The 13,966-nt window shown below is 52.4% G+C and overlaps 1 protein-coding gene across 5 annotated transcripts in view; it reads right to left on the bottom strand.

Moving 5' to 3' along the window:
- The window catches only part of LOC139275951 (C2 domain-containing protein 2), a 111,946-nt gene that overhangs the window by 79,081 nt on the left and 18,899 nt on the right, over positions 1 to 13,966 (bottom strand). For 2 of the 5 annotated variants that reach the window (XM_070893190.1, XM_070893194.1), the window contains exon 1: positions 6,901 to 7,803. The exons of 1 other annotated variant lie outside the window; for it this stretch is intronic. In XM_070893190.1, the coding sequence (XP_070749291.1) occupies positions 6,901 to 7,194 (294 nt within the window). In that variant the 5' untranslated portion in view covers positions 7,195 to 7,803. Of the gene's footprint in view, positions 1 to 6,900; positions 7,804 to 13,966 lie in introns of those variants that run through there. 2 more of the 5 variants (XM_070893195.1, XM_070893191.1) reach the window with 2 other exon arrangements.

Here is a 13,966-nt window from a genome sequence, read left to right as displayed (position 1 = left end):
GAGTCGTTAAACTGAGGCCCTGTCTGCCCTGATCGGGTGAGCATAAAAGAATCTCATGGCACAACTCGGAGATGTCCTGGCCAGCATTCCTACCACAAACACCAAAGAAATTAAATGGTCATTAACGTCATTTTCTGTTTACGAGACCTTGAGTGCAAATTGGCTACTGTATTCACCGACACAATGGACAATATTCATTGGCTGTGAAATGCTTTGAGACAGTATAAATTACAGCTCTCTTTCCTCTCTCATTTTGACCTGTACTTGGAAGAGTATTAATTTGAAGGATTAATTTGAAAAGCTGGGGAATGGGACTAAATTGGATCGCCCTCTCAAAGAGCCGGCACGGTCACGATGGGCCGAATGGCCTCCTGTGCTGTATGATCAATGATTCTAGGTTAGCAGTTGCCCCGCAGCAGGTAACTGAAGTTAATGTTTGCCAATATCCCAAAGCTCAAGTTATAGTCTGCACTAAAACAAAAGTGGTGGTTCCCTTCCTCCCCAGCCCCTCACACCCAATGAAATACTGAATCTACACAGACATGGCTCAACAAATACTGACTGCGGAGTTAAAACAAAGTGATTCCTGGTAATCACATTTAACAAATACAGGAAAAGCACTGTAAACAAACAGTTGGTCAACGAGTATCTGAGAGAAATATATTGGGAGAGGCCGAGTACAAGAGCTGGCAAAGTGTTACACCTAGATGTTAACTCTCACCATAATCCTTCACTTGCACAGTCAAATTTTGACAGAACAGGCTCGAGGGGCCAAATGGCCTATTTCCTACACCTGTGGGGGTATTATTACATGTTTGCTTCTGTAATCCTTGGATTAACAGGTTTACATACAACCAATATCTCCACAACACAAGATACTTAAAATCAATCCTAGGCGGTCAGTGACATGCATAAACCATTCTATGCAACACATCTGAACCAATTAAATTTCACGCTTTATCTAATCATCCAATATTCCCTGTGTAATACAGGTGATTTTATTTTCGTATATACCTGTCCTTTATGAACACAAGTTAACCTTTACCTCACCAGCTTTCTTCCCTCACTATTTCTTCTCCCAGTCTGCATGTGACTGGCAACTGAAGGGTTACAGAGTCCGACCACCAACAATGCTGCTCTTGACTCAGTGAGGACAGCCAGTGTATACTCTTTCTATATTCCTCGCCTTCATCGCAGGCACCATTCAACACCTCCCTGCAGCACTGTAAGTGGGGCAGGCGGGGGGAGAGCGAGCGCGAGAGAGAGAAAGAGCGCGCGAGCGAGAGAGAGAGAGAGAGAGAGAGAAAACAAATATCTGTGGATAAACAGAGCTAACGTTTCAGGTCGAGCTTTAACAGTTTATAAGCAAGGACAGAGAGCAAGCGTTTCAGAGTCTTGGAGAAATAATAAAAAGTTATAGTAGACCCAGTGATTAATTCCCATTTCAACAGAATAAGGATTCAGGGAGAAGAGGAAGTGGAATGGCAGATTTGGATTTTAGCCCACATTACATCATCTTTCCCGCAATCGGCTCACTAAAAAACAAAATAGGAAAAGTGAAAGAAACACAAAAAGCTATACAGAGTAAACAGATATAAGCAATATTAAAAGGTCATCGACCTGAAACGTTAATTCTGAGAGAGTTGTTAACCTGTGGAATTCCTTACCGCAGAGAGTTGTTGAGGCCAGTTCATTGGATATATTCTAGAGGGAGTTGGATATGGCCCTTACGACTAAAGGGATAAATGGGTATGGAGAGAAAGCAGGAAAGGGGTACTGAGGGAATGATCAGCCATGAAGGGCCGAATGGCCTACTCCTGCACCTATTTTCTATGTTTCTATCTCCACAGATGCTGGCTGACCTGCTGAGTATTTGCAGCATTTTGTGTTTTTATTTCCGATTTCCAGCAGTATTTTGCTTTTGTATGAGAAAGATTAACAGTTTTGCTGATACCCAGAAATCACTCCAAGTATCACAACACTCTTATTTCTGTGCATTATCTGAACTTCTCCAATGAGTTTTGTCAATAGAAAGGGGGAACTTGCATTTATATAGCAACCTGCATGGCACATTCCAAAGCACTTTACAGCCAATGAAGTACATTTTGGAATGCAATCACTCTTGTAATGTAGGGAAACAAATCAGCCAACTTGCATATGACAAAGTCCCATAAACAGCAATTCAATTCACAACTCCTCAGTCCATGACCTCATGCAACAAGACCTAGACAACAGTCAGGCTTGGACTGTTCAGTGGGAAGTAAAATTCACGCCACACAAGTGCCAGACAATGACTATCTCCAAATCTAACCACCTCCCCTTGACATTACCATCGTTGAACCTCCCACCATCAATATCCTGGGGGTCACCATTGACCAGAAACTTAACTGGACCAGCCACATAAATACTGTGGCCACAAGAGCAGGTCAGAGGCTGGGTATTCTGCGGTGAGTGTCTCACCTCCTGACTCCCCAAAGCCTTTCCACTATCTACAAGGCACAAGTCAGGAGTGTGATGGAATACTCTCCACTTGCCTGGATCAGTGCAGCTCCCAACAATTCAAGAAGCTCAACACCATTCTGGACAAGCAGCCCGCTTGATTGGCACCCCATCCACCACCTTAAACATTCACTCCCTCCACCACCGACCCAATGTGGCTGCAGTGTGTACCATCTACAAGATGTTCTGCAGCAACTCGCCAAGGCTTCTTCAACAGCATCTCCCAAACCCAGAATCTCCACCACCTAGAAGGACAAGGACAGCAGGGCCATGGGAACACCACCACCTCCAAATTACACACTATCCTGACTTGGAAATATATCGCTGTTCCTTCATAGTCACTGGGTCAAAATCCTGGAACTCCCTCCCTAACAGCACTTTGGGAGCACCTTCACCACACGGACTGCAGCGGTTCAAGGCAACTCACCACCACCTTCTCAAGGGGCAATTAGGGATGGGCAATAAATGCCAGCCTCGAGAGCGACACGCACATCCCAGGAACAATTTTTTTTTTTTTTTTTTTTTAAATGGCAAGACAATCTGTTTTGGTGGTGTTGGTTGAGAAATAAATATGGGTAAGAACACCAGTAAGACTCCCCTGCTTCTCTTTAAATAGTACCATGGGATCTTTGCTGCCCAGCTGAACAGCAGTATAACGTCTCTCAGCTGAAAGACTGTACTCCCGTCAGTGCAGCGCTCCCTCAGTACTGCACTGAAGTATCAGCCTACATTCTGCGCTCAAGTCCTGTAACAGGAATTGAGCCCATGACCTACTGACTCAAGTAGTACACTGAACCAAACTGGCATTTCAGCAAAGGATCACTTATTTAGCAAACAGATACAACATTACAGCTCATTAGCTTAACTGCAATATTTTCCCCATAGCATATTGGCATCAATGCATTACAGGTATTGGGAAAAATTACACCAGCCAATTTAAATGTGGAGATGTCCGTTTTGTACTCTATTGTTAATTTATCATTTCAAAAAAACACAAGAAATAGGAGCAGGGGTAGGCCATTCGGCCGTTTGAGCCTGTTCCGACATTCAACACGATCATGGCTGATGTTCTACCTCAACTCCACCTTCCTTCACAATCCCCATATCCCTGGATTCAAATTGCTCCAAACACTAGTGACATGACCTGTAAGTAGCAATACTTCACCCCAGCGTTACACAGCTCATAATGTCCCCTCCATACACAACACAAATTTGGAAGGACAAAAAAAAAATCATACATTGGGTATTAAAAACTGCATGGACATTTTGTAAATACACTACATTTTAAACTGAAATCCTAGTGGAAACATTCTTATGTATTCAGTTACTGCAGATATTCACGTACAAGGTCACCCACACAAATCCTCCTCTTTTCAACTAAAAAAAATGTTTAAAAGCAAAACTGATCCAGTATTTACACTTCCTCAGTCATTATAGCACCCGAGAGTTGGGAAATATGATTATAATGTGCCACTCATTGCTGTCACTGCACACAGGGAGCATGAGACTGGAGCAGCACAAGTGACTTCACAGAGAGAGCAGATCAGGACACCAGGCGTGCGTGCTCCCCAGAGTGAGCTGCAGTACCCTCTACCACAATCAATGCTTTCCTCACAACCCGCAAAAAGCGTGAGCTACATTTCTGATCTTATATCTGCACAAACAGAAAGGTTCAGTGCTTCGCGTGAAGTTACTCCCTCCTTAATACAGGAGAAAGGCAGAAATGTTGGAAATCTGCATTTAAAAGAAACACAGCAAATGCTGGAAATATATCACAGGTGACGCAACATTAAAGAGTGACAGACAGGCCAACACCTCAGATCCAATGCTCCAGTTGGAGAGTCACAGGATGTACATCAAGCTAAAATACTTCAGCCTGCACACTCTTCCACAGGCACTTAAACCAAGACCCATCCTAACCCTGTATCCCCCCCCCCCCAGAGACTGGCCGGCCCGGGACACACTGCATCCCCCCCACCCCGGCCCGGGACACAGTGCATCCCCCCCCCCCCCCCCCGGCCCGGGACACAGTGCATCCCCCCCCCCCCCACCCCCGGCCCGGGACACACTGCATCCCCCCCCACCCCGGCCCGGGACACAGTGCATCCCCCCCCCCCACCCCGGGACACAGTGCATCCCCCCCCCCCACCCCCGGCCCGGGACACAGTGCATCCCCCCCCCCCCACCCCGGCCCGGGACACAGTGCATCCCCCCCCACCCCGGCCCGGGACACAGTGCATCCCCCCCCCCCCCCCCCGGGACACAGTGCATCCCCCCCCCCCCACCCCGGCCCGGGACACACTGCATCCCCCCCCACCCCACCCCCGGCCCGGGACACAGTGCATCCCCCCCCCCCACCCCCGGCCCGGGACACAGTGCATCCCCCCCCCCCCACCCCGGCCCGGGACACAGTGCATCCCCCCCCCCCCCCCCCCCCCCGCCGGGACACAGTGCATCCCCCCCCCCCCACCCCGGCCCGGGACACAGTGCATCCCCCCCCCCCCCCCCCCCCCCGCCGGGACACAGTGCATCCCCCCCCCCCCACCCCGGCCCGGGACACAGTGCATCCCCCCCCCCCCACCCCGGCCCGGGACACAGTGCATCTCTCCCCCCACCCCGGGACACAGTGCATCCCCCCCCCCCCACCCCGGCCCGGGACACAGTGCATCCCCCCCCCCCCCCCCCCCGGCCCGGGACACAGTGCATCCCCCCCACCCCACCCCCGGCCCGGGACACAGTGCATCCCCCCCACCCCCGGCCCGGGACACAGTGCATCCCCCCCACCCCACCCCCGGCCCGGGACACAGTGCATCCCCCCCCCCCCCGGCCCGGGACACAGTGCATCCCCCCCCACCCCCCCCCGGGACACCCTGCACCCACCCCTCCCCCCCCCCCCCCCCCCCCCCCGGGACACCCTGCACCCTCCCCCCCCCCCGGGACACCCTGCACCCACCCCTCCCCCCCCCCCGGGACACCCTGCACCCACCCCTCCCCCCCCCCCGGGACACCCTGCACCCACCCCTCCCTCCCCCGGGACACCCTGCACCCACCCCTCCCCCCCCCCGGGACACCCTGCACCCACCCCTCCCTCCCCCGGGACACCCTGCACCCACCCCTCCCTCCCCCGGGACACCCTGCACCCACCCCTCCCTCCCCCGGGACACCCTGCACCCACCCCTCCCTCCCCCGGGACACCCTGCACCCACCCCTCCCTCCCCCGGGACACCCTGCACCCACCCCTCCCTCCCCCGGGACACCCTGCACCCACCCCTCCCTCCCCCGGGACACCCTGCACCCACCCCTCCCTCCCCCGGGACACCCTGCACCCTCCCCCCCCCCCGGGACACCCTGCACCCACCCCTCCCCCCCCCCCCCGGGACACCCTGCACCCACCCCTCCCCCCCCCCCCCGGGACACCCTGCACCCACCCCTCCCTCCCCCGGGACACCCTGCACCCACCCCTCCCCCCCCCCGGGACACCCTGCACCCACCCCTCCCTCCCCCGGGACACCCTGCACCCACCCCTCCCTCCCCCGGGACACCCTGCACCCACCCCTCCCTCCCCCGGGACACCCTGCACCCACCCCTCCCTCCCCCGGGACACCCTGCACCCTCCCCCCCCCCCGGGACACCCTGCACCCACCCCTCCCCCCCCCCCCCCGGGACACCCTGCACCCACCCCTCCCCCCCCCCCCGGGACACCCTGCACCCACCCCTCCCTCCCCCGGGACACCCTGCACCCACCCCTCCCCCCCCCCGGGACACCCTGCACCCACCCCTCCCTCCCCCGGGACACCCTGCACCCACCCCTCCCCCCCCCCGGGACACCCTGCACCCACCCCTCCCCCCCCCCGGGACACCCTGCACCCACCCCTCCCTCCCCCGGGACACCCTGCACCCACCCCTCCCTCCCCCCCCCGGGACACCCTGCACCCACCCCTCCCCCCCCCCCGGGACACCCTGCACCCACCCCTCCCCCCCCCCCGGGACACCCTGCACCCACCCCTCCCCCCCCGCGGGACACCCTGCACCCACCCCCCCCCCCCCCCGGGACACCCTGCACCCACCCCTCCCCCCCCCCCGGGACACCCTGCACCCACCCCTCCCTCCCCCGGGACACCCTGCACCCACCCCTCCCCCCCCCCCCGGGACACCCTGCACCCACCCCTCCCTCCCCCGGGACACCCTGCACCCACCCCTCCCCCCCCCCCGGGACACCCTGCACCCACCCCTCCCCCCCCCCCCGGGACACCCTGCACCCACCCCTCCCCCCCCCCCCGGGACACCCTGCACCCACCCCTCCCTCCCCCGGGACACCCTGCACCCACCCCTCCCTCCCCCGGGACACCCTGCACCCCCCCCCCCCCGGGACCCCCCCCCGGGACACACAGACAGACTCACCCCGCTTTTTGCGGCCGCCTCATTGAGCGCGGAGACCCAGGCGTTGTGCCACTCGCGGCTCCAGCTCCCCAGGGCCAGCAGCCAGGAGAGGAAGGCGGCCGTGCCCTGGGGGGAGTCGGCCGGGGGAGCAGCCGCCACCGCCCCGGCCCTCGCCTTCCCCCAGGGAGCCCCCAAGAGCCGCTGGAGCCCGTACAGCGCCAGCGTGAGGACCGAGGCCAAGAACAGGGCCAGCAGCCCAAAGTACCTCAGCACCTCCGAGAGACCGGCCTCTCCCCCAGCGCCCCACTCGGGCATGGCTGGAGCCGGGACAGGCCGCACAGCCCGGGACAGGGAGCCGGGGCAGGCCGCACAGCCCGGGACAGGGAGCCGGGGCAGGCCGCACAGCCCGGGACAGGGAGCCGGGGCAGGCCGCACAGCCCGGGCCGGGACAGGGAGCCGGGACAGGGAGCCGGGACAGGCCGCACAGCCCGGGACAGGGAGCCGGGACAGGCCGCACAGCCCGGGACAGGGAGCCGGGGCAGGCCGCACAGCCCGGGACAGGGAGCCGGGGCAGGCCGCACAGCCCGGGACAGGGAGCCGGGGCAGGCCGCACAGCCCGGGCCGGGCCGGGCCGGGACAGGGGGCCGGGGGAAGGGGACACTAGGCCTGTACACGGCACATTTACACATACATTAACTGCAAGTATTTTCTTCAATTGCTCAAAAATAACAAGAAATAGGATCAAAGTTATCAAAATTAATGAGAGGCTTAGAAAATATCTTCAGTGTTTGCCAGTTAACACAGAGCCCAGTTTAACGCTGTGACGGAACACAGCGGGTGACCATCGCCCAGAGCTGGGCAGAGGCCTAACCGCAGCACTCGATCCCCGGCCTCAATTGCTGCCCACAGATCCCGGCCCCTCCCCCTCACGCGCGGCTGACCAGCGATCCGCCCTCCCCGCTCCCCGCCCCGGGCATTTACTGAGCGGCACCGACAGCGGGGCGGGGCTCGGCCAACCACCTCCCCGGGCCTTCTTAAAGCCTGTCTGTCCATCAAACTACATCACTCACTACCTGTCCACCCACCTGTCTGTCTGTCTGTCAGTGTATCTCTCTATCTGTCTATCTGTCTATCACTCTATCTCTCTATGTGTCTGTCTATCACTCTCCATCTCTCCATCTCTCTATGTGTCTATCTATCACTCTCCATCTCTCTATCTATCTGTCTGTCTATCACTCTATCTCTCTATCTATCTCTCTATCTGTCTGACTGTCTATCAGTGTATCTCTCTCTGTCTGTCTATCACTCTATCTCTCTATCTGTCTGTCTATCACTCTATCTCTCTATCTATCTGTCTGTCAATCACTCTATCTCTCTATCTGTGTCTATCACTCTATCTATCTCTATCTATCCGTCTGTCTATCACTCTATCTCTCTATCTGTCTGTCTATCACTCTATCTCTCTATCTATCTCTATCTATCTGTCTGTCTATCACTCTATCTCTCTCTCTATCTGTCTGTCTGTCTATCAATGTATCTCTCTCTATCTGTCTGTCTATCACTCTATCTCTCTGTCTGTCTATCAGTGTATCTCTCTCTGTCTGTCTATCACTCTATCTGTCTGTCTATCACTCTATCTCTCTATCTATCTGTCTGTCTATCACTCTATCTCTCTATCTATCTCTATCTATCTGTCTGTCTATCACTCTATCTCTCTCTCTATCTCTCTACCTGTCTGTCTATCACTCTATCTCTCTATCTATCTGTCTGACTGTCAATCAGTGTATCTCTCTCTATCTGTCTGTCTATCACTCTATCTGGATCAACTGGGCTTGTATTCACTGGAGTTCAGAAGAATGAGAGGGGACCTCATAGAAACGTTTAAAATTCTGACGGGTTTAGACAGGTTAGATGCAGGAAGAATGTTCCCGATGTTGGGGAAGTCCAGAACCAGGGGTCACAGTCTAAGGATAAGGGGTAAGCCATTTAGGACCGAGATGAGGAGGAATTTCTTCACCCAGAGAGTGGTGAACCTGGGAATTCTCTACCACAGAAAGTTGTTGAGGCCAATTCACTAAATATATTCAAAAAGGAGTTAGATGAAGTCCTTACTACTAGGGGGGTCAAGGGGTATGGTGAGAAAGCAGGAAGCGGGTACTGAAGTTGCATGTTCAGCCATGAACTCACTGAATGGCAGTGCAGGCGAATGGCCTACTCCTGCACCTATTTTCTATGTTTCTATGTTTCTATTATTTAAAGGGGCTGCTCCTGAAATTCTGGCTGCACTTCAGTCCCACTCTCCTGATCTTTGGGCACCCTGTGCGGAGGGGAGCGGGTAGGTCCGAGGGCCTCCTCGTGGGACTGCTCCTGGGCACGGCCAAGGGGGCCATCAGCCGGTCCAGGCAGCGGGCGGTCAAGGGGGTCGTTCAGCCTGACTGCCTGCCTCTCTTCCGCGCTTACATCTGGGCCAGGGTGTCCCTGGAGATGGAGCACGCGGTGTCCACCGGTACGCTCGCGGCCTTCCGCGAGAGGTAGGCGCCGGAGGGACTGGAGTGCATCATCACCCCCGGCAACCAAATTTTAATTTGATTTTATATGTTTTAAAGTTTAATTTGTTTTATTTGCCGGTTTTAGTGTCCCCCTCCCCTTTTATAGGGGGCACTTGTAAATTATACGGTTTTAATGCCCCCAAAAAAAGCACAAACCCCCCCACCAAAAAAAAACAAAAAAAGAACAAAAAAAAGAGCGCAGTTAATAGTGTTTGGAGTATCCCCCAGATCGGGGGGCACTCGATCTAATGTTTATTTGTTCCCCCCCCCCAAAAGAGTTGTCTATCAGTGTATCTCTGTCTATCTGTCTGTCTATCACTCTCTCTCTCTATCTCTCTATCTATCTCTCTATCTGTCTGTCTATCACTCTCTCTATCTATCTCTCTATCTGTCTGTCTATCACTCTCTCTCTCTATCTATCTATCTCTCTGTCTGTCTATCACTCTCTATCTATCTATCCACCTGTCTGTCTGTCGATCTAATTATTGGTCAGTCAATCTATCTATATCTATCTATATCCATATGTTTGTCTATGCGTGTATCTCTATCTGTCTGTCTATCACTCTCTCTATCTATCTACCCACCAGTCTGTCTGTCTGTCAGTGGATCTCTATCTATCTGTCTGTCTATCACTCTCTCTATCTATCTCTCTATCTGTCTGTCTATCACTCTCTCTCTATCTCTCTCTCTATCTATCTATCTGTCTGTCTATCAGTGTATCTATCAAACCACAGCATCACTCACTATCTGTCTGTCTGTGCCCATCTACTGTATATCTATCTATCTGTCTATCTATCGACCTATCTATCTGTCTGTCTATCTATCTATCTAACTATCTATCTATCTAATTATCTAGCTATCTGGCTATCTAACTGTGTCCATCAACTGTTTCAACGTCTAGCCATTTATTTATGTCTATCTATCGATGTGCCGGCCTCTCTGCCCATCTTTCTGTTTGTCTCCTTATCTGTCTCTGCCTGCTTATCAATCCAGCTGTCTATGTGTCTGCAAGCTATCCATCTGCCTGCTTGTCACAAGAGATGTTAAACCAATGCCTTTTTTGGTGGCAGTTAAAGATCCAATGGCAATATTCAGAAAAGAGCAGGGAGTTTTTCTAAGATCATAACCAACATTCTTCCCTTAGCCAACACAACCAAAGAAATTACTATGTGCAAAATAGTTGCTGCATTTATTCGATATAGCAATGGCACATGCACTTCAAAGTTATTGTATGTGAAGTGTTTTGAGATACATTTGAAAGATTTGGTTAGGCACTATATAAATGTTCATTTGTTTCTAACTATCATCCTACTACTACATGACACAGAACACTGGAGGTCCAATCTATTTTGTTCCTACGCTGTTTATATTATCATTCTTAAAGATAAAGTGGTACAACTGCCATTTATCACGTGCTCTGTGCTGTGATGTCATGTTTAATTAATGTATAGATGATATTCATTGACGTCTGTTGAATACAATTGGTTTTCCAATGAAAATGTTCATATCTGTTGGTAGAGTACAGTACAAAGTGGCTATCCATATTAAGATTGATGACTAGAAGTACCAGATACAATTAGGAGAGAGAGTTGGCTTATTGGCTGTGTTTTGATTAGAGAACAGGCTCAGGAGATGGAAATAGACTAGTTTCATTGATATACAAGAGGAAACAGTACAAGATGCAGAAGATACTCTTCTAAGAATAAATTATTGACTTAGATAGAAACTTTCTGATGGGCCAAAGGGTTTGAGAATTATTTTCCTCTCCATTCGCCCCAAAAATTCATCACCTGTGTTAGATATGGGCAATTTCAAAACATTTCCAGTCGGCTGTTGTGGAAGCTTAATTTATTCAGTGATGGTTGGGCCAGCAGGGGTAAATCTTTCATTTAATAGCTGCATCCTACAGCACAGTGTGTATTTTGCTATTGGCTGGGAGTTATGCTGTTAATACATAAAAAAATCAAAGAGCAAGTTATTATTTAAATGGAGAAAGATTGCAAAGTGTTGCAGTACAGCGGGACCTGGGGATACTTGTGCATGAAACACAAAAGGATAGTATGCAGGTACAGCAAGTGATCAGGAAGGCCAATGGTATCTTGAACTTTATTGCAAAGGGGGTGGAGTATAAAAGCAGGGAAGTCTTGCTACATCTATACAGGGTATTTGTGAGGCCACACCTGGAATACTGCGTGCAGTTTTGGTTTCCATATTTACGAAAGGATATACTTGCTTTGGAGGCAGTTCAGAGAAGGTTCACTAGGTTGATTCCGGGGATGAGGGGGCTGACTTATGAGGAAAGGTTGAGTAGGTTGGGTCCCTACTCATTGGAATTCAGAAGAATGAGAGGTGATCTTATCGAAACGTATAAGGTTATGAGGGGGCTTGACAAGGTGGATGCAGAGAGAATGTTTCCACTGATGGGGGAGACTAGAACTCGAGGGCATGGTCTTAGAATAAGGGGCCGCCCATTTAAAACAGAGATGAGGAGAAATTTCTTCTCTGAGGTTGTAAATCTGTGGAATTCGCTGCCTCAGAGAGCTGTGGAAGCTGGGACATTGAATAAGTTTAAGACAGAAATAGACAGTTTCTCAAACGATAAACATAGAAAACATAGAAAATAGGTGCAGGAGTAGGCCATTCGGCCCTTCGAGCCTGCACCGCGGGATAAGGGGTTATGAGGAGCGAGCAGGGAAGTGGAGCTGAGTCCATGATCAGATCAGCCATGATCTTATTGAATGGGGGCGCAGGCTCGAGAGGCCGTATGGCCTACTCCTGCTCCTATTTCTTATCTTCTTGTGTTCTTATGTAAAAGAGCGGACAGTCAAGCAATGGAGGCAGTGCCGAGAGGAGTCACGGAGCTAATCCCCAGTGTCGGAAAGACCAGAGAGAGTTGTGGGGTTTTCAGCCTGGAATGGAGGTGTCTAAAAAATCATCTTATAAAAGCAAAAACAACTTGCATGCACTTCACAGGCATAGAATCAAAAATTAAATACACACCAAGCCAAAGAAGGATATTTTGGGAGGAAGTGACCAAAAGAGGTGGGTTTTAAATAGAATCTTAAAGGAGGACAGAGCAGTGGACAGATGAACGGGTTTAGGGAGGAAATTCGAGTGCATGAAGGTGAATGAAGACACAACTGCCAATGGATGCACAAGAGGCCATACTCAAAGGATTTGAAAATGCAAATGCAGTTGTAATGCTTGAGGAAGTTACTGTAATGTCCTTACTCAATGGCACAAAACCCACACGAGGCATATTCTATTATTAAGGTCATTCTATGACCTGAACCTTTATTCACAGGACCAAGAAGTGATGACCCTGCGTGGGACCTCCCTTTATATACCTGGGTGACCAGGTGAGGAGTGTCTCCCACAAGTTCACCTCCTGTGGTCAAGGTGTGCATTGCTTAAGTATATATAGTATTGCAGTGGTGTTACATGGAGGTTACATACATGACATCACTCCCCCCCGCCCCCCCAAAGTCTTATTGGGATCATAGGTGGTCTACGCTCCCTCGTGGAGCGCCGCAGTTGGGGCTCTGGTTGTTGAGCCTTGGCGTGAGTGTCTGTCGCCTGTGGTGATTCCGGCCTGCCCGGGCTGACCGCAGGGACTGTGCATGCTGCTGAATGTTCTTGTTGCTCGTTCACTGGCGGTGGTGTGAGCAACATCTCATGATCTTCCTCAGGTTCCTCAGTGTCCATGCTGAACCTTTTTTTTACTTGGTCCAGATGCTTACGGCATATCTGCCCATTGTTAAGTTTAACCATGATGACCCTGTTCCTCTCTTTGTCTATTACAGTACCCTCAAGCCATTTGGGCCCCATGGCGTGATTGAGGACAAATACGGGGTAATTTATTTTTATACATCTCCCCCTTGAATTTCGGTCATGGTACTCGTTTTGGGACTGGCGCTTGCCCTCAACTATGTCGGTCAGGACTGGGTGAATGAGGGACAACCGAGTTTTAAGTGTCCATTTCATAAGTAGCTCAGCGGGCGGACCCCCGTGAGCGAGTGCAGTCGGGACCTATAGGCCAGCAGGAGACGCGATAGGCGGCATTGAAGGGAGGGTCCTTGAATCCGGAACATGCCTTGTTTAATGATTTGGACTGCACGTTCCGCCGGGCCATTGGAGGCCGGCTTGAACAGTGCTGTCCTGACATGGTTGATGCCATTGCCCGACATGAACTCCCGGAATTCGTAGCTCGTGAAACATGGGCCATTATCGCTAACAAGGATGTCCGGCAAGCCGTGGGTTGCAAAGACCGCGCGCAGACTCTCCACAGTGGTGGATGTCGTGCACGAATTCAAAATGATGCACTCGATCCATTTCAAGTACGCAACTACCACAATGAGAAACATTTTTCCCATGAACAGGCCCGCGTAGTCTATATGAATACGTGACCATGGCCTGGTGGGCCAGGGCCACGGGCTGAGCGGGGCCTCCCTGGGGGCATTATCCAGCTGGGCACACGTCGTGCACCTGTGAACACAGTATTCCAGGTCTGAATCAATTCCCTGCCACCAAACATGTGA

Source organism: Pristiophorus japonicus, chromosome 11 (genome assembly GCF_044704955.1).
Source record: "Pristiophorus japonicus isolate sPriJap1 chromosome 11, sPriJap1.hap1, whole genome shotgun sequence".
In the NCBI taxonomy this organism is placed as follows: domain Eukaryota; kingdom Metazoa; phylum Chordata; class Chondrichthyes; family Pristiophoridae; genus Pristiophorus; species Pristiophorus japonicus.
Note: the sequence above shows the minus strand (reverse complement) of the source record. Positions and strands in the feature narration are given on the sequence as shown.